Here is a 25,267-nt window from a genome sequence, read left to right as displayed (position 1 = left end):
ACTAACAGCCAGAGCTAGTCACTCGCGGCTTACAGCTGACGAGGCTGATCAAAGGCGGTAATCTGATGCCGAATATAGAGGCCTGCTCACGTCTGTGTTCGCTCGCACGGTCCACATGACTGGAAGACGGCGTTTAGCATCGCTGCCATCACAATGCTGAATCCCCCTCCTCCTCCTCCCGTCAGCTTTCAGGTGTTCACTCTCCTGCATTTCTTCTCTGAAACGGAGGCTTGATCTTTTTTTTTTCTTTCTTTCTTTCTTTTTCCCCGCCACGTTATTCTTAGCCTTTGTAATTCCTCTTTCCCTCAATCCCTGAGTCATAAATCTTTCTGTTAATCCTACGGCTACGTTCCAGTGATGCCAGTCAAGCAAATGTAGGTTTTTAGGAGAAGCGGCGCCACAGCCCTCGGGATTTGAAGACGTCCTTGTCACTGCTAATTACCCCTCATTTAAAAGAGAAAAACAGTATAATTGTTTGCAAACACAATTGTTAATAATGTGCTAATATTTTGGGCGGCTGATAAGCTAGCTGTACCTCGGGACACAGTGAGAATAGTTTCTCCTTTCTTGCATCGCCATGAGCAAGAATTAAGCAAAAAGTCTACATACAGCTTTCTTCTAAATAAGTGTACTTCTTTTGTTGAACATGTTGACTGTGTGTAACTCTTCCCGTGTTTATTTTTGGTTTCCCCTCCATCCATTCCTTTTTTTTTTTTCGGTTTCTTGTTTTCCATCTTGACCAGGGATATTAAAAGTGTCTCAGCGTGCCTCTTTGGTTAATTAGAGCACAGCGGAGGTATCAGCAGCCTCACGCTGACGGAGGCTACACTGCTGAGCCTTCTCACAGACCAGGATTAATGGCTCCTCAATATGCCGTGCACGTGTCTGCGTGTGTCCACTTGTTTGCATCTGTTCGCGGGCGAAATACGCAGACGTATTAGCACGGAAGAAAACGGTTTTCACCTGTAAATATTTGCACAGACTGTATTATCTTTGGTCTCGATTATTGCACTGCATAAATATTTCATACGCTTCAGCCGTTTTCAGGCCACTCGAAAACTGTTTCATTGTCATATTTACAATTCTAAAGTGTCGCCCCTGAGGAGGCGGAAAATGAAAAATGCACAACGGCGAACTCGTTGTAGAGCAGTTGGTGGGCAGCGGCAGACTCAGAGCAGGCCTTACTTGATTGTCTGATGAAAGCCTGGCTCAGCTCCACACAACAGGTGTAGTCCGGTCTGCAGGGAATCTGAAGACCCAGGGCCGACCAACAGCTTTGCAAGGGATGGATGAAACACTTTAAAAAAAACACACATTTATGCCACAAATCAGTGCACAGGAGCACATGTACACCAAACAATTAGCAAACAATAAAATATTCATGCAAAAGATAAACGCGGGCGCTTCTACATTTATTTACATAAATATGTTTATTGAAGCTGAAAGGCCTCCTTGCATTGTTCTACATTGTTGAGCAAATAATGGAATGGGAGCTATAAGTACCAGATTTTGCATTAGACTCTTAAATGATGCAGTTCCCTCGGAATATAAAATTTTCTTACATTTTTTGTTGAATCAAGAAATAATGTCAGGATTACATTTGGCAACCAAAGTATGTATATATGTATGTATGTATGTATGTATGTATGTAACCAACTTTTTGTAAAAACTATCATTGCATGACATTTTTAGGGATGAATGGTCTGTATCTAAGTATGGTTCCTTTATATTTTGGGAGCAATTGGGTCAAAGGTCAAGGTCTAGATCATGAAAAGGTCAAAAAAGTATTACCCTGGTTAACGGTTGGGGGTCAAAAGTCAGACGGGGGTCACATGGAAATTGTAAAATGTGTGTACATCTGTATCAAACAGTGATAGCATGAAGCAATTCAATCCACCATGACAAATGATGGAAATGAGTGGTGTGGTGAATCAAATGACCTTGTAAACCATTGGTTTCCATGGTGACAAATATGGCATTGGCAAAGAAATGGTCTCTACCAAGTGCCCATTCTAGTTTCTCTGGTACTACATTTATCCAGTACGTACCCGTATCTTAACAAAATGTTTGTCGTCTCAAGACATTTTTTGAAGTAAAACCAAACAGACCCACATGCGTAAGCATAGTTAATATTGGAAAAGAAAAACTCCCTTTTACCAGGAACAAACAGGCAGAACCAGACAGAAGTGGACTCCTTGATGTTCCAATTGGGAATATGGAATATGAACAGAAAAAGGAACAAGACAGACAACGAGAGTAAATAGTTTAACAATCCAAACACGGGACTTTGTTGGGCAGAAAGCACAGATCAGGGGCTTCCAGTTCCTCCACCAGAGAGGAGCTGGAAGCTCCTGCAATAAGGTACAGAGAGGAGAGAGGACAGACTACAGGCTGCAACAATGTTAGAGAAACCTATAGCAGCTAAATCAGAAAATGGTCCATATGGCCTGAACCGGCTTCAATTGTCAACTTTATCAAAATGTAACGTTTTAAGCCGGATCTCAACAGTAAAGACAGTAAATTTCCAAAAACTAGATTAGAGCTGGGCTTAGCCATAAAACATATCCAAGCTGTGACATAATATTTTATATATAATGTGAAGGTTTTTTTTTTAAATTATTATAATAACATCAACTACAAAATACTGAGTAAATTCTGATGTTGTTATAATTTCTTACTGAACTTTATAATCTCATGACTTTATTCAAAGCTAATGCTTTAAATTGAGCACCAATAGATATTATAAAATTAGTGATAATGTAACTTAAAATGTTAAGCTAATAAGTTGACGAAAAGGAAAAAATGTTTCCATTTATACATGAAAATCCCGACAGCTGTTGCAATTTATGATAAATATTAAATTATTTATGTTTCAAAGTTTTTTAAGTTCAGAAATCTAATATGTCCAATGTTGGTTAACCCATCTTCTACCACCCACAATAACAGGTCTTTAGAAGCTTAATGAAATGCATCCATGCATCCAAGTAACCACATTTGTTATGATTATCCACATAATTTTGTCACCTGATGCACATCTGGTGCGTTGAAGCAGGAACTTTTCCAAAAGTACGAGCAACAAATGCATGAGAAGTGCCACTCTTCTTTTCTGTATTTACAATAAAGCTCCATTAAAAATGGTCCACTTTGAACCTTCCCTATGTTTGCAATCTGTCCAACGATGATGCTGGCCTCTCTATTAGTGACTTGACATGACTCTGGTCTTTTATTGTCAGCTCACTGGACTGGCTGTGTCATTGACATTCTTTGTTTTTCTCTACATCATCAGCCCGACTTGCACAATACTTTTGTGATCACAGGCCATCACAGTGGAAACACAAGAAATAGTGCACAAAGGAATGATGTAAGTGCCTCAAAGAGTACCTAAGTTCCCCTGGTCATCATTTAATCTGGTCGTTTCCTTAAACAACAGTAAATACAGTCGAGTCAGCTTGTTTTTCTTGGCTCAGCGCAATAACTTTTGCCCGACTCAAATCAGCTTGAAAATGAATCAATTGGTCTCAATTCATTATTGAGCATAAACCTACTGTCATGGTAATGCTTGGGTATTATTTCCATTCGGATTCTGCATTCGAAAAAAATAATTGTGTCCTCTGTTGTTTTCATCGATTGTAAAACATCCAATCGTTGTCTCGAGTGGGGAAGTAAAAATATTTAAAAAAATGGGACACTTTCCACTGCAGTGTGGATGAAGCCAACCACTCTTAAAGAGTTGGAGCAGAGTTTCCTGTCAGGGCCGTGCCAGCCTCCCCCGTGGGAACATGTGAGAGGGAAATGGTTCGGCGGTGGCTCACATGACCGGGCAGTTATCCTCCCGAGGGCTGCAGAGCCTCGCTTTGGACAAGGAGCCGGGGCAGGGTGTTTTCAGGCTGTTTACAGATTGCTCTTTCAGTCAAGTTGCCCAGCGCTGCCGCTGCTCAGCCAATGCTCTGAGAACCAACAAACTGTCGGGGGGATTTTTCATCAAGAATGAATCGAGGCAGATGGATATCGTGCTCGTGGTTGGGGGGGGGGGGGCAAAGGAGATGTTTTATTTGGATTGACTGAAGCTACAGTGTCATCTAGTCAAACAATTGCGTGGCCAAACGTAATGTGGAGAAAACATTGTTCACTCTAACTGTGACCAAAAAAAGAAGAGAAAAACATAATCCCCATTGTCGGCGTAAATATAGACGCTCGCATCCACACGAACACTGCACTGTCACACAAGGACAGCCGCTGTGCTGGATGCAGACAGCTGCACATGCAACTAAAATCAATCACAACCTCCTTCACAGCACAATCCTCTGAGCTCGGGTTATCTCTCGAGGCTTGTTATGTTTCCTCAGTGTCCTTGGGATTTAATAGCAACATCAGGCAAACCCTGCAATATCCCCTAATAACTAGCAACACAATGCATAGAAAACACATTGGAACTCAGCACAACTTCTGTGAATGCAGCAGGGTGATGAGTGCAGCGAGAGATCAGTCTGGCCTCCTTTACCTATCAAGGCACCTAGAAATTGGTTATCCAAACAAGATTCTTAAATTGTTCTGAAAATGAGGTCTCAGGGATAAAATATAATGGAATCCCCTATTAAAACGATACCGCAATCATTTTAGAGTGATTTTTTATTTATTGTCATTTGCATTTGCATAAGGCAAGTTATGCAATATAAGTCAGTGCCACATACTATTTATAGCGTTCATAGCCAAAGCTAATTTGCAATGCCCGTTCCTAGCTGTGACTTAAGCTAGAAGGGACTCTATGAAAACATAAATACAAATAAAACACACAAGTAACAGTGCAAAATACAAACAGTGCACAAAAACACAAGACAGAAAAGAGAGACAGATATTGAAATCATTCAACAGGAAGCACTGAGAACTCCTAATCGTCATGCGAGTTAAAAAGCGTCGAACTCAAGATTTACCCAGATCTTCTCTGGTTCTGCAGCCTTCAGTCGTTTCCAGGTCATTTTCCGATGGATTGTCATGTGTAACCGTTTCACCATATTGTTCATATCTGACATCACGTTTAAGCACGTTATTCAGAAGCACCGACTGTGTAATTCTGGCTTGAGAAAATGTTAAAACTTCTATACATTCAGATTTTAGAGAATATATTGGATATCTTTCCTGGAACTGATTATTGCACCCGGAGTCGGTCCTTGCATTCCGTAGCAGTGGACTTTCTATGAAGATTGTAGATGTACATGTTTCATTTTCAGTGCTGCTCATTAACATATATGTTGTAGTTTCTATCTTAATGAAATCTTCGACATGTATATTCATACTTCTGACCTGAATATTTCTGCCTGCTTGTTCATGTGCCTGAATCGACTGCTGTCATTGTTTTCGGAGCTCATAAAGTCGCTGTCACTTACCTCTAATATTGAGTTTTTGTAGAGTACTTTCGGTGTACATGTCAGCACGTGCATTTGACCGAACACATGCGCCCTCATAGAATTGCCACTAATGAATATGTGGATACGCTCGCGTGTGTGCAAACGAGACGGAATCATGTTTAAAGATGGGCTCAGTAAGCAGTGAGACCAAAATAAACCAGCTTAGTTTTTATTGTTTCTCGAGGCATTTTGCAGCCGCCTCGTATGAGAAGACATTTCATCTGGCTGTTTGTTGCCTTTAACAGTTTCACATACACAAGCTACAGTTTCACAGTTTCATGTTCGCGTGTAAGATTGTGTGTTACACAAAGGATTTCGGCCTTCCTGTTACTGTCAGACACTCATGTCGGTAAATCACATCTCCGCTGGAAATTTTGAAATTAATATAGCGGTGTACAGACTAATTTCAGGGCTTGGATTGCTTTCAAGCTAAAGCTAATCAAAACAGTTTCAAAACATGAAGCACATCGGATTGTTTAAATGCTGAGGAGAAAGTGAATGAAGCTTCGTGATGAATTGCCAAACAAGGGCTGTCTCCTTTTTCTTGTTTACTTGAAATGACCTTCATTGATCTCTTACCTGTTCAGTCCACCTGGGCTTGTGATCGCAATATCAAGAACAAAGATGCCTCGATATACCTTGAATAAATGCGACTTTCTACCAACAAATATAAGATCTGATGTGAAAAAAATTAGCACCATTTTGATTTTGCTCGCATACTACTGGATAAATGCATATCACGCAAACTATTGATGTAGCACATTTGCATTGGTGTTAATGGGATGTCTTTCTAATTGTATAAAATACTGGGAGGACTTAAAGAAGCGCAACATTGCTGAGTGTACAATAATGTAATTAACACCTTTGAATCTTATATGTTATTTGGTTATTGTGTTGAGAGACATTTCAGCTTTCTTCCATGCACATGCACATGCAAGTAGAGAACAATATGCATTAGCAATGGGAGGACACGGATATCCGTCTGGACAGACAAAGAAGCTGGAGTGCTATTTCCAGCTATTTTTTAGTGGCTCTGGCCACCATTGATGTGTAAACAAGCACACAAAAAGCAAGGAAAGTTTTGCATTTTCATTTGAAAACATCGTATAAACAGGCCCTTAGACTGACTCCTGAACTCAAGGACCAGGGACATTTCTCCAAGATAGTAGAAGAGAAACAGTACATCAAAGTCTTTGTAACATCTTGTGTCTGTATTGCACTAACAGATTAGGCAGTGGGTAAATTTGCCATAATGGCTTTGCTTTAGAACTCAGTTTCTGAGGTGCTGCGCACCACTTAAAAAGAGGAAGGTACTACAAGCGTGTTGACATTTGTTCCATAGTTGTTGTTTTTTTAAAAATGTCAACGGGCAGACGCACATGCTCTTATATTTGGGGACTGATGCGTTTCCTCCCAACCTGAGACACTTAAATGCCAAGCCCGGTCTGCGCAGTGGTACCCATGTTGAACAGATAACCTCCTGAGATTCCCGTGAAAGGCAGCATTATTTTTCTTGCTCACCAATGTGAACGTCGCCTCAAGAAAAATAGCCTCAATATCATTTGTTTTTCCTCCCTTTTCTGTTTCTCCCAGCTGCCAGCCCCCACTGTCCTCCCTAATCTTTCTCCATCGACGTTAAGCTTTGCCCCTCTGAGATCATGAATATGCAGCCTCTGTCTTCCTCGACTCTTCCTCGATGTTTTCTCTCTTCCCTCCCTGCTATCCCCTCTTGTATGCCAGCGCCGTTGCTGTTGTCACTTTGAAGCCGGGCAGTATAGCACAGGGGAGTATGAGCAAGGGTGAACCTTGCTTTAATTGTAGATTCTCTGTGATGGAAATTAAATCTCACTCAAGAATTAATGGCTAGGGATTAGGTCAAGCCCCCAGGTCATGGCGAGCTATTCAGAACGCTGTTGACTCTGAAGCGCTCCACTCTCAATCATATTTGATTTAATAACGTGTGTGTTTGCATAACCATGTCCTTAATGTGTAGAAGACTGCGCTTGTTCAAATACAGTGTTTCCTGCCAAAACAAAGATGTGAAGCATGTTCATGTTTGTTATATTGCTTTGCTGAGAGCAAGCAGATGAAATAAGACATTCATTTTGCTGAGGTTCTTTTGGGATGTTCAGACCAGTGAAAACTCAGAGTTTTTTTTTTTTTATTGCTTCGATCAAAACATCTTTTTTTTTTCTTTTTGGAGTGTCAGCTTTGAACTACAGAATGCATTTTTGTATAAAACACATTATGAAAATAGTGCAGAGTGTCCTAAAGTGCAGGAAAAGCAACACAAGGCAACGTGGATATCGAAAGAGGAAGAGTAATTGTGCATTAGCTTATTTTTTTCAAAATAATCATCTTGAGGTGATTTTTCTCAGATATTTGTCCTGAATAGCCTCTCTTTTGTTGTTTCTTCCAGAGTCAACACCTGCAGCATCATCATGGAGACAATACCTGCGTGAGTCTCACGTGCGGTGGCTTTAAGGAGGAGAATGGGTCCATGGTGAAAATGATTAACGCATCGAATGCTCAAGCAGACACCAGCAGGCTCTGATACCCTTCTCCGCCACGCCGCCCTCCCTCTCTTGCTCATTTTCCTCTGCTTGCACTCCTCTTGAAGAAAGATCACAATCTTTCCCCCAAGCTTTTGGCAGCAGCTCACATTTCCTGGAAATTGCAACAAGATCTGGATTCTGGAGACGAAGGTTCTATTTTCAGTCCAGGATAGACCAAGAGGCTTTTGAGAGAACGGCTGTGTTGAAATTATCATATTCCCCTTTTTTTTTTTACTCTCCGCTATTCCTCAGTCCCGGAGGCACCAACTGATGGAGAGACGAAGGAGAGAGTCAGGATAAGGACAAGAATAAGCGCATCAGAGAGAGGAGGATAAACTGCTTGTTGGCCAGGGAAATTGGTATAAGGTTCCTGTGAGGATTATTCATTTTCCAATTCACTGGTATATACTGATAGTTGTTTACATTCAAATCATTTACCCACAGTGAAGCCAGGCCTCAGCTCTGTGGTAAAATAAACCTTTAAGGAATCAAACGGAGAAGGGAACACTCTAGCATGACGAGAGGGTTAAGATTTCTGTGTTGGCCCCTGTGGCCTCTGACCCTCCTCAGCCTGCTCACCACAGTGAAGATGCTGGAATTTGGCGGCGCCCCCGGCCAGTGGGCACGCTATGTGCGCTGGGAGGCCGGATCAGTAGGAGAGCTGAGTTTCAGTCTCAAAACCAACATCAGCAAAGCCTTGGTGCTCTACCTTGATGACGGCGGCAACTGTGACTTCCTGGAGCTTTTGATCGCTGGCGGACGTCTCCAGCTGCGCTTTGCCATCCACTGCGCCGAGCCGGCCACTTTGCACATGGAGACGCGGGTGAACGATGACCGCTGGCACATGGTATTGCTCACTCGCAACTTTCGGGAGACCCTGCTCATGGTGGACGGGGAGACGAAAGTCGCTGAAGTGAAGTCGAAGAGGAAGGAAATGGCGGTTGTCAGTGACCTGTTCGTGGGCGGGATCCCTCCGGATGTGCGTCTCTCGGCGCTGACGTCGAGCACGGTGAAGTACGAGCCACCCTTCCAGGGATTGATCTCCAATCTGAAGGTGGGGGAGATACCTCCCACTCTGTTAAACAGCCAGGGCATTCAGAGCAACCTGGAGTACATCTGCACCAAACAGAACCCATGCTTCAATGGAGGGTTTTGCTCTATTCAGTCTGGAGAAGTTCATTGTGACTGCACCCACACTCGCTTCAAGGGAAAATACTGCAAGGAAGGTAAGGGACATCACACTGTTTTCCCCTAATTTTTCATGCAATGTTTTTCAGTTGTTTCCGTGGGAGTTGCTCCTTAGTTTCATAACTGCAAAAATAAGATATTTCGCTTATTTGTTATGTAAAGCACTCAGTCTATTTAATGAGGAAGGATGACTGGTTGGACCTCATTTATTGCTGTCATTAAGAAGTGTAATGGGTAACCAGCTCCAACGTGGATAATGCTTGATATTTTGAAAGTACATTTTTTATTGCAACGGAGGGAGAAAGCTTGTAAGTTAGACGATCAGGAAGACAACAATAATGGCAATATCGTAAATCCACACACAACAGACTGTTTTCTCGGTGGTAGGTTAGAACATTGCTGCTATGTTGTGTATTAAGCAAAAACTAACGTGTTCTATATAATGTATCCAAATTTGCTAGTGCTTTCATGGTTTTCATACAATTCCAAAGGTCCCCTTGATAATTTAATCAAAGGAACTATTAAAAAGAAAATTCATAGTTAGTGTTTTGGCTGCCTGACAGCCAATACAGAGAATCCAAAGTAGTATCAGTAAGTGCTACTGTGTGCTTATTGAGCTGTGTTGAGGGACAGAGTGACCAAAAGTAAAATAGAAAAATGAAAACAAATGGCAAAAAAGAAAAATGCAATGTGGGATATGATCAGCCTGCAAGTCCAAACTGGGGTTAAACAAGAAGAGCCACAGATGCATTTTTGATGCAGGATTTAAATAAAAAATAATAATAAATTTACTCAGCAAATGAATGTTGTGGCGAGCCAGCCGAGGAAACATCACTAACCACAACACCAGCAGGATCTCTGCTAGATTTGGCCAATTTGTACCTCCAGACAATGAGAAAGCAAATGATTTCAGGCATTGTACATTAATCTGTCATCACAACTTGTCCTCGGACTTTGTCTGATCCAGAACACACACTGAGCAGTCTATATTCATGAAGGCAATTTTTTTCCTATGGCTGTTAGACACAATTGTTGGTGCATCCCATTAGTAATATGAAGTTCCCACCTTTTATTAAATTTTTTTATTTTTTTTTACTAGAACAGACCTAAACATTTCAGGAATACGCTTTTTTTTTCAGGGTCTAACTTAGTTCTGAATGTTTTCATAGAGGAGTCAGCTTACATACCGTCACACAAGACATGTTTTTATGTAAATGAGGTCTTGGTCATCAGGGGACGAATATTTGTTCTGTATATTCAGCGTTTGGGGTCATTTAAGGTTCTCAGAAGTGAAGGAGCTTAAACATGTTATTTTGACTTTTTTGTGTATTTTTAACCTTTTCTCAGTCTGCAACGGAAAGGTCAGAGACCTTCCTGGCTGGAGCCGAGCGGAGGGTGCTCTGTGTTCTCGTGATGTTTAATAGAGGAGGTGCTGGCCTGGTGAGGGCTCAGAAGAATCGTCTGAGGATCTTTGTGCGGAGGCTGCTTGAGGCAGACATTTAGTTTCAGTATTCCATCCTTTAACAACAAAAAAAAAAACGTTTTGAATAAGTTACTTTGCCTGAACAGTCGACTTGTTGAGAAAGACACTTCTGAGGGATTACGTGAGTCATGCGAGAGTCGCAGGTGCTACTTTGAATGTGGCTAGGATTTATTTGAAAACAATATTTAACATCAAAGCTGGTGAATATTTCAAACGTGCGATCATAGCGTGGGCCTGCTTTCCTTCATTTTTTCCCCTTTCTGTCTTCTTATTCCTTTTTTATTTTTTGCTTCCTTATATCTGTGTTCTGTCTTTCGGAGCCTATTGTCTCCGGCGTGCACCCAGCTCTCGATGGGTTTGCTCTTGGGATACGCTCCTGCGCTGTCAGCTCACGTCAAACTCGGTTCTGTTCTAAAACCTGCGGCTCCCTCCTTCACTGACACATCCCATTTCCATATCTATGTTTTTTTTTTTTCCCCTCCTTACCTCTTCTTCACGTTCATCCATCTCCCCTGTTCCTCCTCGTCTCGCCTGCTACCCTTCCCTTTCTCAAGGCTATCTGAGTCTTTCCACCTCTCTTCACTACCCCCTGTCTGTTCCAAGCTTACTCCCCTACTCCACTTATCTGTCTTTCACCTTTACCCGCCGTCAGCACTTCCTACGCCGGCTACTCCTCCCGCGTTTATCTCCGTGTTTCTTTCATCTGTCTGCATCGCGGCACCCCGTCCATGCGTTCTCTTATTCCTCTCATGCAGCCATCAGAAATGGCTTTCTCTGTCTTGATCATTTATAACAGGAGGGGCAGCGTGGGGAAAGGAATAAGAAAGCCCTTCATCCTACATTACCGCCGCGCCTTGTTGTTAATATTACATCGCGACTTTCGGAATAATCAATAGGCTCGGGAGCTTGCTAACTCTGCCCCGTGTGATGAAATGACTTGTAATTACACAGCGTTCAAAAAGGTAGATAATTATTTTGCCAGGAGTCATGTCGATTGTTTGAAGTTGTGCATTATTGCGGCACTTAGATAAGCTTTGACAGTTGTGGAAGAACAAAAAAAAAGAAAAAGAAAAAAAGAGTCAAACAAAAATATTTAGCTCGTATTTTCGGTTGGCGTATTGCTTTTGATAGATCTGAGGCGATAAGGGAAAAAAAAATAAAAATCAAAGCTGTGGGAGTCATTTCTGAAGTAGGAAGCTTAGAGCAGTCTGAAGCAGCTGCTTTAGCGCCGACATAAGCAGGGTGCTTCTTCAATTCTTACGATTGACGGGATGTTTGGAGGCCCGATAACGGAACGGGTGAAGCCACTTTTACTCGGACAGCCACATAGGTCTGCCTTCCTCGTTCTCCCCTTCTGTCTCTGTCTCATATTTCACAGTTCGTTTAATTCTTCGAGCCTTTTTCTCCCCTTCTATCTCAGCCCGCTCTGTGTCAGATTGCTCTGTGGTTGCTGGAAGCAGATACTGCTGCCTGGCTTTCGGCTAAATTGAGCGCAGAATACCAATGCGGTGCTACAGTGACTGCAGGAAACATTTGTCCTTTTGAAATGGAGAAAGAGGGAGAGACTAGGATAGAGAGGGAGAGAATGTTGATGGAGGTAAGGAGGAGAGCGACACAATGAGGGAATCGAGGAGAGAGCGATGGCGTTGGAGGAGAGCAAGAACGAGAGGGGCAACATGAAGATATTCATTTACTCTGTTAATTTATTTCCAGAGCTGTTCTTTGGTTTGAGGACTGCAAATTGGGTCATTATGGTCGCCTGCCAGAGCAGCGGTGTATTTATTCGTTTTATCTCACACGTGGGTGGGAATGTTAAGGTCTTTTGCTCTACCTTTCAGTCGGTTTTAAGGTACTTTAGATGTCTCCACTAACAAAACGGTGTTCTTGTTCGTGCTAGCTCGGGCCTGTGTTGGAGGAAAGCTCTGCTGCCTGCTCACTGCAGAGGGAGAGAGCACATCTTTTAATGAGAAACCATTTCTAATGATGGAAAGTGGCACTCATATCGATGTATTTATGTGTAGTTCGAGACGAGTTATGGACGATCATCAATTAGTCAAGTGCTCCTTTGCAACGTTTTACAATCGGGAGAATAACAACGTCGTCCTAGATTAGGTTAAAATGGTCAAGAGCAAGACTTTTTTTCTGGATTAGTCTGGTGGAATGAAGATTATCCATCCATCACTTACAAGGGCTGTTGTGGGCTTAAGTTAATTCACGTTTAATAGTTCACTCTACAAGCATGGTTTTGGATAGGGAAAGGAGCAAACATTCCTTGATAAATCTTGCATGTTGTTTGAGGGAACATGCAGAAGTACCCTCGAACAATGCCACATACATGGTGGGGTTTAGGCCCCCAAATGGTAGAAATGTGGACAATTCTGGGACCAACAGCACTAGATATTGCAGCGATCAAGTGCAGTAATAATATAGTGATGACACATTAAAGTAAATATGATAGCCTCGCCTACAAAAACGTAAAAGGCGTTAATGCATACTCCAAAGACAACTCACAACCAAACGAACTTCCAAATACCAAAATGCATGTAGCCTACTTAACTGATCAGAAACTCAACAGATTTTGAGAATGTAATGTAATTTTCAATGAGAGGCTTAACTAAACGATTTGGTTTCCAAGAGTCATTGAGGTTAGATTGGTGTCAAATGTCTCTTCACTCAGAAACATAGCTGTATTTGCTTTTTCTCTTTTGGATGTATTGAGCTTTCTCCATGGCTTAGCTGGTTTTAGAGCAGAGAAATGTACTGTATAGCTATAACATTTAAAATAGGCTCCATTTTGACAGGTAAAAACTAAAAGGTGGGTATACATCAGAAGCTGAAAAAAAGAGAGAAACATATGTAAATCTCTCAAGAATAATGCACAAATTGTGGACACGGAGTGGAGGTAAATAGGATCCTAAAAGTCTCCTACCCCTGGCTGGGCCGGCTTGGGTTGTCTGTGTGGAGTTTGCATGTTCTCCCTGTGTGTGCGTGGGTTTCCTCCTGCTCTCCTCCACAGTCAGCTGGGGTCGGCTCCAGCCCCCTGCAGCCCTGCACAGGGTTAATCAGTGAAAGAGACGGATGGATGGACTATATATGAGAGGAAACTATAATAACAGACCTTCTACAATCAACAGACCTGGGAAAAACTGCCTTATGCCTTTGGTTTTCAAACTTCCTGACTGTGCATGTTCATGTGAACCGCTGTATCAGAGACACATCTGCAAGTGCATCACCACTCATTGAGCACGGTGATGATAGAAAAACATTTTGAATGTGTGCCATACTCCCTTTGCAAGTCCTCAGAAGACAGGAAGGCTTCATTATCAGATCTGCTATTTCCTGTGTTTTTCAGACCAAAATCATTATCTACGCAACCGTATCGGGTAGATAAAACTACAGAGGCCGTTTAAAAAGAAAGACACTCCAGAAATTATGCCAGTAACAAAACAAATGGACCAACAAGAAGGACAGACTGAGATCAGTTGCAGATTTAAATTATTCTGTTGAATATGTGATTGTGATCTAAAAGATGGCTTTTTTTTTTTTTTTTTACCATCATTTCTTTCAATGTTTATCTGCAATTGATCAGTTCCAACCTCCGGCTGCCACTCAGAGCGGCGCGTCTTGATCACCCCAAAAACAAGGTTTTATGCGGAAATAAGCCAAAGACAGCCTGTTCCGACGAAGGTAGGAGAAGCAGCGATGGGGATGTGAGTCACCCAAAGCAACAGCTGATGGGAATTTATGGGACAAAAAAAAAAAGCTCCTACATAAGTACAAAAGATGTGCTTCATGGACACTGGGTAGTTACACAAAAAGAAAAGATATTGAAGGATATGCATCCTTTGAAACAGCCACATAAGAGTGCCTTTAAACGAATAAAACACACAGATAAATTGTAATTTTTAAATGAGGGTTTCAGTTATTCACCAAATAAGAACCCCAGTGGCCCTGCATACAAGTGAGGTCAGGATTTTCTCTTTCTGGATATGCGTATAAAACACTGAAACCCCTGATGCACATGGAAATATAACAAGAACTAGAATGAGGAGTCCGCTATCTGTCCTGCCCTAACTTGTCTTTCATGATTTCAGTGCAACACTTGGTTTGTTCTTCTCTTTGTAAATCTGCATCACAATATCTTAACGCCACAAGATAATCTGCGAGAGGCGAGTTCCTTGATATTAGAGATGCTGACTGTCAGACAATGACACGCCCCGAGGTCAAATAACCCTAGAACAGGGGGTTTCACTCACATACAGCCCAATTTGGTCATGAGTGGGCCGTACTAGTAAAATAGTGCAATAAAAACCTTGAACTCTAAACCTTTGTTGTGGTGCAGAGTATATAGTAGGTGACGAAAATGTAAAAATAAAAAATACATAAGAATAAAATGAAAAACTAAACATAAAGCCAATTTTAATGACTGTAATAATATGAACGCTGAAGGGTCCATGGTTGTTGGATATTTCAAGTTGTTCATTTTTGGTAATAATTAAATGTAAATGCCTCATGAGGATTTCTTTACATCTTTGCACCAAAAAAAAAAAAAAAGGGAAATAATTGGAGCTGTCCAGAAAATGATGTGCAAAAGCTGGTAAGCATGTTGTTTGGACGTTTATATATGGAGTTTCCATGTTTTAACTATGCAAGAATGGGTTTAACTGACTTAGCAAAATGGACGAAAAGCATTAATGGGTCGCATGGTCTAGTAAAGGGATCAGCAACCTTTGACAGTCAAAGAGCCATTTGGACCCGTTTGCCACTGAACACGGTTGTGTAATGACGTTACAGCGTTCAATGCTGCGGAAATTGTTTGTTTAGAGTTCCTAAAAAGTGGTTTGCATGTGAAAACCGTTATGATATAGATCTCTTGATATTTGTAGATTATTATGCTCTCATTGTACTCGTCTTGCCCAGTGGTTAGCTCATACATGAGGACTCGGGTTCGAACCCAGGCCATATCTTTTAATGAGACGTTTCTACCTGAGCTTGCATGTACTTCATCATGCACTCACCCGTTTTGTGTGTTTGGATCATTGTCTGTTTCTTCCTGCTGGTCAGCAGTAGATGGATGATCTGTCCAAAGTATTCCCTATGTACTCTCCTGCCAGTGCAAGCTGGGAGAGGCTCCACAATTGTGAGTGGCATGGTTGTGTAGTGGTTAGCATGTGCACACCGGTTAAATACCAGTGTTTGATTTGTGGTCACCACCTCTCATAGTGAAGTTTACATGTTCTGCCTGTGCCTGTGCGGGTTTTCTATAGTCATTTCCTTGCCCGTTGCAAAGCCATGCTTGTTAGGTTGATTGATGACTCTACATTGGGATGTATGAGGCACTTGAGACCTGCTTGTACTCCGCCCAAAATGTGAGCTGGGATGAGCTCCAGCTTCATCCAACTGGGATGAGTTCAAAATAAGGATGAATTTATGACTTGATGATGTGTAGCATTAAAATGTGTTCTTGTTTGGAAATGAGAAGTTCAAATTAAGATGCGATATTCAAGATATTATTGCTTCCTTTAAGTGTTGGATGATGTCCAATGTAGTCCTGAAGGTTTGATCTTCCCTTGCCCTTTTCTCCCGAAGTAAACATAATAACTTGATTTTGATCGGTTTGATTCACCAATAATCGTTTAAGCCTATACAACCTGTCTCATTTATTGATATCCTTCAAGCATTCCTCATTTTATTCAAAACGCCACTCCATAACAATTTTGAACTAAACATCTTCTTTATTTAAACATAACTTTAAAAGCTTTCAAAGCCCATGGTGTATTGAGCTTTTTCATCAAAAGCAGTAAAAACACATCAATACTATTTATCCACATGGAGGACTGATGCTGGCAGTACCGTGCAGTAATAAAGATATAGTCAAAAAAATAAATGATTAATGAATGATTTTTAAAGGCATGAAATAAAGAAATATAGATCATGTCAATAGTGATCTGAACAGATCACACACGTCTGAAAAACTATTGTTTTTTTTTCCTTCCACCGTCTTTACTGATAGTAGCTGCACGCTTGTGAAACCAAGTCTTCAGAGGCGGCAGACTTTGATGTACACATTAGAGTGAACCGAAGAGCGGATGAAGTTTGACACATGAAAACGGCGGCTCTCAGATCTGCTCGATGCGGAGATGGAACGGAAAAAGACTTGAAGCTTCAACCGTGTGATCTGAACCGCATTGTTCTCCGAAGATGCACATTCAACATCCATTCTGTGACAGCTCCTAATGCAGTTTGCGACAGATGACTAAAATAGAAGCTATTAGCTACCAAGGCCTGACTCACTACAAAAATATTGCTGAAAATCGTTAGTAATGATGAATGTCAGTCCTTAAGTGGAATCAGTAAAAATGTGAAAATTGAATATGACGGCTGAGGTTTTTGTCATTTAAGGAGGTTGTGCCATTTCATCTCCCTTAAGTACAGTTTTGTTTTCCCATTACGCGGCACCGTAGAGTCTCCACTTTCAAAATGTTTCTGCTCAACTCTTAGCCACATCAATCCACGTCTAGCGTAGTAATACGTCATAGTATTTTTACTCAGATACATCGCTGGCATTTCGCTTGAAAGGGAAGTCAATCGGAAAAGTCAAGAATCAAATGCTGACATCACCTTATGGCTCATTAGGGTGACCCAAAAGCGTGGAGAACTCTTTGCTTCACTTAAAAGCTTCATCACAGCACAGGAATTATTTATGTGCTTTATGACTGCATATAGGTGCGTCTACCACGGTGTAACCGTCTATTAGGTTGCATTCAGTAATAGTTATGAGCATGCCTCTTAACCATTAGCTGCTTGTAATTAAAGCGGCGACGTGCCTCTGCAGGCTTTTGTTTTTGTAATTGATCCCGACCCTGTGTTAGTTCTTGTGTTGACCTCCACAAGGCAATGCAGGGCGAGGCAACTATGAGCGCTGCAGTCGGGCTAATTAGAGGTTAAATTGCTCTGTGAAAAGGAGTGCTGTGATAATAATACATTCATGTATCCAACAAATTGTAAGCAGTCTTTCAATTTGCAATGTGAGTCGGTGTTCATCTCACTTTGGAGATATTTGTCTTTTTTTTTTTTTTTTCATATTGTGAGCAATTTCATATATTTTAACTGACTATATTTAGTCTTTGCATGATAATTATTCACTTTTGTTTTTTTTAAATATAAACATTCAATTCACTGTATTCAATAAATATTCAACTATTTTTCAATATTAAAGTGTTACTGACAAAAATACAATGTCAAGACAAGTTTCGGTATAATATTCATTTTCTTACCCATTGTTCACAGAATATTTTGGTTGTTTGTTTAAAATTACAGAAACATTCTTATAAATTTCTAAGGCCCCATTTACGCGACATTTCAAATGAAAATACATTTTTTTGTGTGTCCTTGTTTGAGAAACGTTTTGCGTTGTCATGTTCAGCCTTTAGTGGGTGCTGTTGGCTGCGTATAGAGAACAATATAAACATTAACAATGGCGAGGACACGGACTATCGGATTATCTTGTACCAAGTTTTCTCTTGAAAGCGTTGTGTACATGGACTAAAGTGACTAAAGGAGAACTCACACTACTAACACAATCTAAAAAAAATCGGACTTTCTTCTTGTGACTGGTCAAATATACTGAATTAACTCGTGAAATATACTTTTTGTGATTTTTCTTTTTCCTCCCACAAGCAGAGAGCTGTCTGAACGTGTCCAAAAAAGCTGTTCTTGTACATCCTGAAAACACCACATCAACAGTTTGTCGTGTTCTCCACAAGCTTCTCCCCCCACCAAAAAAAACAGCACACAAGATGAAAAGAAGAGCTGTGGCAGTGGGAGTTTCTGCTGAAACACAAAACCAAACAGGACACCACGGGCCAAGGCCAAGGAACACAGCAGCACTGCAAACGAAAAGGCGCATAAAACCAACAAGTGTCAGAGAAGCACCACAGCCTGTATGGAATAATGGTTTTATGGACAGAGCATGGCAGAGCTCTTTAGAAATATTTCAATTTATCGATTATTACTGCTGGATATGAGAATCAATTAGAGACCTAAGTATGTATGTATTTGATTTCTGGAGGAGGGGTGGAGAAATTATAACTCTAAACTTCTATACAGAAAAAAGCAGTTTTCCTTTTGTTGTTTGCATCATTTTCAGATACATTTAAATCAGTCCGGTTCTTTTTACATGAAGAGCTTCTTTTTGCCGGAAGTATTAACCAGATCAAAGGATCATTGAAACATGCCTATTACGACAAGACTTTAAAGAAAAATCAGTTAGCGAGCGCCCACCCAGCAGCACGGAGGAAAAGATGTATCAAAATGGTTTTAAAACGTCCAGTAATGAGTCCTGAGTTACAGCCAACTGCACAGCCTTTGAAGAGAACTGAAATCTGATGCTGAAGAAATAGCCTCTGCAAACTTTAAACACGTCTTTTTCCCAAGGTAGAACTGTGGAAAAGTGTTCGAAGCTACCAGCAGATAAGGGTACTAATCTTTAAGATGGATATCACAGACATATACCGGATACCATTGCACTGTAAGGGCAAGTTGACCATGATAATTTAATGCTTTTAGTTTTACACGCAAACGAAGCTACAAATAACTAAAACTGATTATATCTGAATACTCTGTTTAACATCAGAATATGCGACAGAAGCGTCATCTGTATCATATCTGTGCTACTTGTGTTTAAAGTTTGGCTACTGTGATGCTGGATGCTAAGGAACTCCGGTTGTGTAACGCTTTCAGATTGTTTGCATTTACAATCACAAATGCTCCGTTATGTGGAGGAGCAGAGGCTTTATGCTTCTTGTTACACTGCCGCCTATAGGTTTGGCATGCCCAGAGCAGCTCTTGCAAGGTTTTTATGCGAGTTTGTGTAAATTTAGATTTTTTTTAATTTTTTTTATGTGATCTGGTGTGAATAATATTAGTTTTGAAAATGTATGATACTTGTGCAAAATACAGTATATATTGAATGTATATTGTAAAAAGATAAAATTATTTTTTGAATGTGAAATTATGTTATATTATGTAGAGAACCTTGTTTTTTGTGATGGGGTAGGTATATATATATATATATAAGCTTTGCTTCAACCTACACTCTTTCGGCTAAAGAAATTCACAATTGAGTGTCATTTGTTTTGTAATGGTTTCTTTTTTGTGAAGATGGCTGAAATAAAATTCAAATTCAATTTAAATTCAAAATGTAGAGGGGGAAATATTCATTTAGTTGTAAATACCCAGCTATGTGCAAATGTGCCCAAAGACCAAATATTGACCAATTGAACGTGACAGTACTTATATTTCCTTGATTAAATATTTAACTGTGAACATTTTCACATGTGTTTGTGAAGGTATTCCAACTTGGGCAGTTTCTTTATTATTAATTCATCCCAGATATGTAAAAACATATACAAGATACAGACACATACAAAAAATATGAAATAAATATACATGTATATGGAGATAGAGAGAGAGAGAGAGAGAGAGAGAGAGAGAGAGAGAGAGAGATCTTGGAAATAAATCTATATCAAGAAACAAATCAGTATTTTATTAATATATGCACACCAAATTTACAGAAAAACAAGTTGTACTTGCATACATAAGAAACCTAGAAACACACATATAACACATTTAGTTTAATCTGTTGGAATTAGAAAAAGTAAAACAACATTCAGGTCATGAATAATTCTAACAAAACAAAATGTAAAAAATATCAGAAAAATGTTTTGGGAAGCGTAAAACTGTTGACCAAAAATTACATAGATCACAGTTCATCATTTAAATAATCTGGGGAGAAAAACATCATTGGATATCATAAAAAAAAAAAAAAAAACTGTCAAACATGTAATTAATCTGCTAGTATCCTGCAAAAGAGATTTAAAAAATTCTGAAAATTATAATGATTACTGCATGCTTGTCATCCAATTATAACAGTTTTAGCAAAACACAAAAATGTCCGAAATGATCAGAAATGGTCATGCACCCAAAAAAAGATATAAAACTGTGTGGCATGTAGTGTGAAAAGCCCTGCAAGCTCTTTCTGAGGAATACACAAATACATAACTTCCATTTTAGAAAATGAGCAGTAGGTCAATGCAGATACGTTCCTCAGTCTTACCACCTGCCTGAAACTACTTCCTGCTCAGGCCAGGTAACAGCTTTCATTTCACTCATGCCATATGTATGATGCGCCTGCATCCTGAAACCTTTTAAAGGTGGCCTCTCTTTCACGTGTGCAGCTGCACTGCTTGTATCGGGCTCGGAGCGCTGCCAAAACGCCCGCGACCTACATAAACGGTGGTTGTGCCTGAACACGTCCTGCGAAGACAGTGGCCAAGGACTAAGGTTAATGCTGCTGCCGCCTGGGTAAACACACGTGTAATACCCAGAAGCTTGACAAATAGGCTTTTTAATTCACCTGAAACAAAAGAAGTGGGACGTTTATAGATGCGGAAGTAAATAAATAGCTACGCCAACGGTTTTGAGAGATAAGCAGCAGTCACGTAAGGTAATGTATGCCCATGGTTTGTATGGGATATCATTTACCAGTATTTTTTAAGCTGGTGACAGCAATGATATCCAGGAGTGTCACAGAAAATTAGGCGTTATCCGTTTTTTGGCAGCGGTGTGCACGCAGTACATCACTATTTATGAGGAAGAAAGGTTGATGCAGCAGTGCTTTTCCACTTGGCAGCCCCAAACGGAGCCGTGTTCAAAAACAGCTGCTTAGCTCATTACTACTCACTACACCCTAATTCACTTTCATTATCACCCCCCCCCCCCCCCCCCCCCCACCTACGTTTTTTCATTCTATATATTGGAATAAAGCAGAAAACCAAAGTCCCAGAGGAGTCCTGAGATCAGCGGAAAATGACCCGCCTCAGGCGAGCGAATACTGGGAGGGCAGTCGGAATCTGCGTTCAGGGAGTCAGGGCGTTGGCGTCAAACCTCATCCATTTATATCCTATAGAGGGAGTTTTAGCACTATGTGGCATGAACAGATGTTTCCCCCAACATGCCAGGGTAATCGGTTTCATCATGGCCAACAAGGGATCAACACCTTCCTTTCCACTACAACACAGATGATTGGTTGTTCGTGGCACGTGTGGTTCTCACAACTTGACAATGCAGCCGTTAATGGTGTCTTTCATTTCCAATACAACAGAGGATCCAGCGTGTTTCCTTGGCAGCTTCACAGATCCCCTAATTGATAGCTCTAAATTAACATAACGTGTGACCACGTTAACACATAGCGTGACCACGTTAACACATAGCCGGGTGTTTGCAAAAATCTATATGCCCCCCCTCTACATTTCCAAAAATAACCAGATGATTTTAAGAAATAATTTCATTTATACCAACCTGCATAAAAACCTTGTTAAGAGCTACTATGAATTTGCCAAAGCTATTGGTGGCAGTGTAGCATAAAGCCACGCTTGCCAAGCAGAATCCTGGAAAAAAACACAACAATAATGAAGGTCACAATTTACTTCCTGTTCCTTCGATGGTGATGGCGAGATTGGACGATGTGTGACTGTGAATGCAAACAAGCCAAAAGCATTTGCACAAAGCTTAAGAACAAGTTCTGCTATAACAGCATCCATTGTTATCAAGGTAGCCAAACTGTAAACGCAGGTGACACACACGTGATGCTGATGACGCTTCTGTCTCATACTGTGACGTTAAACTCGCCTCCCGTCTACATGCAAACACAGTTTTTACAAATCTCCACTTTTGCCGGAGTTTTTATATAAAATTATATATATATATATAATGAATATATATTTGGTGACATGTAGCTTCTTTTATGCGCAAACAAACGGCTCAAAGTATTGAAATATCATTGTAAAGGGGCACTTAAACACCATACCTAACCAACATGTGGAAAGGGATAAGAAACCGATGAGACCGATGAGACCTGAAATGCCCCATCAAATATTTTTATTTTATTTTAGCTTCACTCAGAAGACAACGAAGCTTCAGAAGGCTGAGAAGTACGTGTCTGCTGAATCGAGACATCCATTCTTAGCTGCAGCTGCATTGGTCGTTAGCTTCTCTGTTAGCCTTGTGTCTACAAGTTTTATCTACCTCTAAACTGATTTATGGTCCATACACTTCTCCGTCCTTGTAATTCCAGCAGAATTTGACCTCATGGCGTGAAATCCAGATCACAGAAGTGTCTGAAATCATGCTAACGAGATGCGTCTCGTCGACGGTAGCAATTTAAATATCAAGAAAATGCTAGCTTAGCGCTGTGTGACTTGAACTTTTGTGGTCGGACTGTGACGGAGCTTTGCTGGGGCAAAGAGCAGATCATACCAAAAGGGAGCCATACATCATGGTGATAATTGCTCCATATCTGCAATGGCAACCAGGAAGGGAGGAGGAGAAGTGACTTGGAGCAGATTGTGTGTTTGGGAGGTGGAGAGAGGAAGTGGGTGGAGTCCCCCCCCCCGGTAATTGAACTCCCTATTAACTTGTCCTGCATACATAAATAAGTATTGAGCTAAAGAGAGGGTTGTACCCCACAAGGCTGCCGGAGGAAGTTTCCTCGATAACGATACCAGCAATGGATGTGGCTGTAAGGATGCAGGCTAACTAATTACAAACTGTGTTTTTCTTTCCTTCTTTTTTAAATTCACCGATCAACCACACTGACAAAAGGCTAATGAAGCTTCATGGCTGTGCTACATGATTACACAGGCTTTGTACTTGCGATAATCAAAGCTATGGCGTGTCTTTCTCCACCTCGGTTCTTTAGCTTCATTAGAAAGTAAAATGAGCAATAAACATTAACAATGGCGAGTACATGGACATTTGTATGGACAGACATTGAAGTTGAATTGTTATTACAGGTGAGTCAACTATAAAATTACCCAAGAGAATATGGGCTCGGAGTCATGACAGCTATATACTATTGTCGTGGTGCGCACACATTAGCATGTATCAGCATTTCAAAAATGTGCATTTTACGTGATTTTACCTGTACACGAGGTTCCACAAGTTCCAACTTGGGAGCATTATTCTACTGTAATTAGTAGGGATGTCCCGATCACACTGTTTGACCCCCGATACCGATCCGATTTTTCAGAATTGAGTATTAGCCGATACCGATACTTTCCCAATCCGATACTTACATTGCTATTGCAAACATACTCAATAGTCTATTTTTGGAGCAACTAAGATGTCTGAAGCTAAAAGCACTATTGGCAGAAGCTTTGTTTAGCTAGAAATTATTGTAAAACTCACTTATTGCATAAAATCTTTTCTCAGAATGACTTAAGAAGTTATTTAAACTTTATTCAGTCATAACAACAACAAAAAACGAATGCAGTCTTGTATCTCTTTATGTTAACTTAAACAACTTCACCTGGGTTTTGTGGCAAATAAAAATCTTTTTTAAATGAAACCCAGTATTCAGTTAAATCAATCAGAAGAACCCAATTCCACTTCAAAGTGTCTGTGACTGGTTGAGTTGAAAATACGTCCTTAAAAAAGTGCAAATACAATAATGAAAATAAATAAATCTTAAACATAAATGCTCTTAGGCTACAATGTAACTTCTTTGTGTATTCAATTTCAATTTCGCTTAAAGCAGTATGAGAGGTTTGGCCTGAATTGTCACAAAACATTTCCATTTCAATGTGAATTCTAAACACTTAATTCCACTTCAAAGTGGTAAAACCTGTTTGACAAAAGTAGTCAACAGAATATCCCACTCTCCCTTCAAACTAGCGTGACCTTCTGGGTTATTTTCTTTGCCATATCGCTCCCCTGTGGGTACTTATCCTTTATTTTAAAGTCGAGAGTTTGCTGCTTTTGTGCGGCTTTTTCTTTAGTTGTTGTTGTAAACTGAGGGTACATCCACACAACGAAAAAAACAATCTTTTTTCTCCCTGGCCTTCTCCCTAAAAACTTCCGTCCACACCTTACTCGGAACATGGCTCAACACGAGGCTTCAGGGCATGTAGTACACATGCCAGGCCTTTGGGGGCGCTGTGACTCACCAAACAACAAAAACGCAGAAGAAGACAGACCACATAGAAATTTAGAAGTGTTCCAAAAAACCCGTCTTCGGGCTCCTAAAACACTGCCTCATGTGGATGATAGGCCAAAAACAGCTGGTTTAGGTTAACCGGTCTCTTGGTGTGGACGGCCCCTGAGCGTACTCCGCCGCATGTTTACTTTTTAGATCTCTTATCAAATTAGTTGTGTTAAACGAAGCTCTGGTGCTCCACCTCTCGGGACTGTGGCGAAGCAAATAGTAGAACTGGCCGCTGGACTGGTTTCGTTGTCAACATTAAAATACCTCCAGACTGCTGACATTTTATCCACTCAATGGCTTTAGGCTGCTAACGTCAGTTTACGGCAGGTCGCAAACAGGGTTCGCTTTACGGTACCTGACGTGAAACTTTTTTGTTTGTTTTTTATTTTAGATTGGCAGATTCCCGATCACTCACAAATCACCAATATCGGCCCCGATCCGACATCTACCGATCTGATCGGGACATCCCTAGTAATTAGCAATAATAACTATACCATGCATAGGAAGCAACTTCCATTAAAAAAAAACAAAAAAAAACAAACAAGTCTAATGATAAGGTAAATTTGGTATGAAACATGTTTTATTTTTGTTT

The 25,267-nt window shown here is 40.6% G+C and overlaps 1 protein-coding gene across 1 annotated transcript in view; it reads left to right on the top strand.

Annotated features, from left to right (window-relative positions):
• Positions 1-10,670, top strand: part of LOC308123695 (neurexin-2-like) — a 105,863-nt gene extending 95,193 nt beyond the window's left edge. Inside the window, exon 2 of the mRNA XM_080486316.1 lies at positions 7,825-10,670. Within this exon, the coding sequence (XP_080342442.1) occupies positions 8,475-9,215 (741 nt within the window). The 5' untranslated portion in view covers positions 7,825-8,474 and the 3' untranslated portion in view covers positions 9,216-10,670. The remainder of the gene's footprint in view (positions 1-7,824) is intronic.
• The last annotated feature ends 14,597 nt before the right edge of the window (positions 10,671-25,267 follow it).

Source organism: Lipophrys pholis, assembly GCF_963383615.2.
Source record: "Lipophrys pholis genome assembly, chromosome: 18".
In the NCBI taxonomy this organism is placed as follows: domain Eukaryota; kingdom Metazoa; phylum Chordata; class Actinopteri; order Blenniiformes; family Blenniidae; genus Lipophrys; species Lipophrys pholis.
This window is presented reverse-complemented; position numbering and strand designations above follow the sequence as displayed.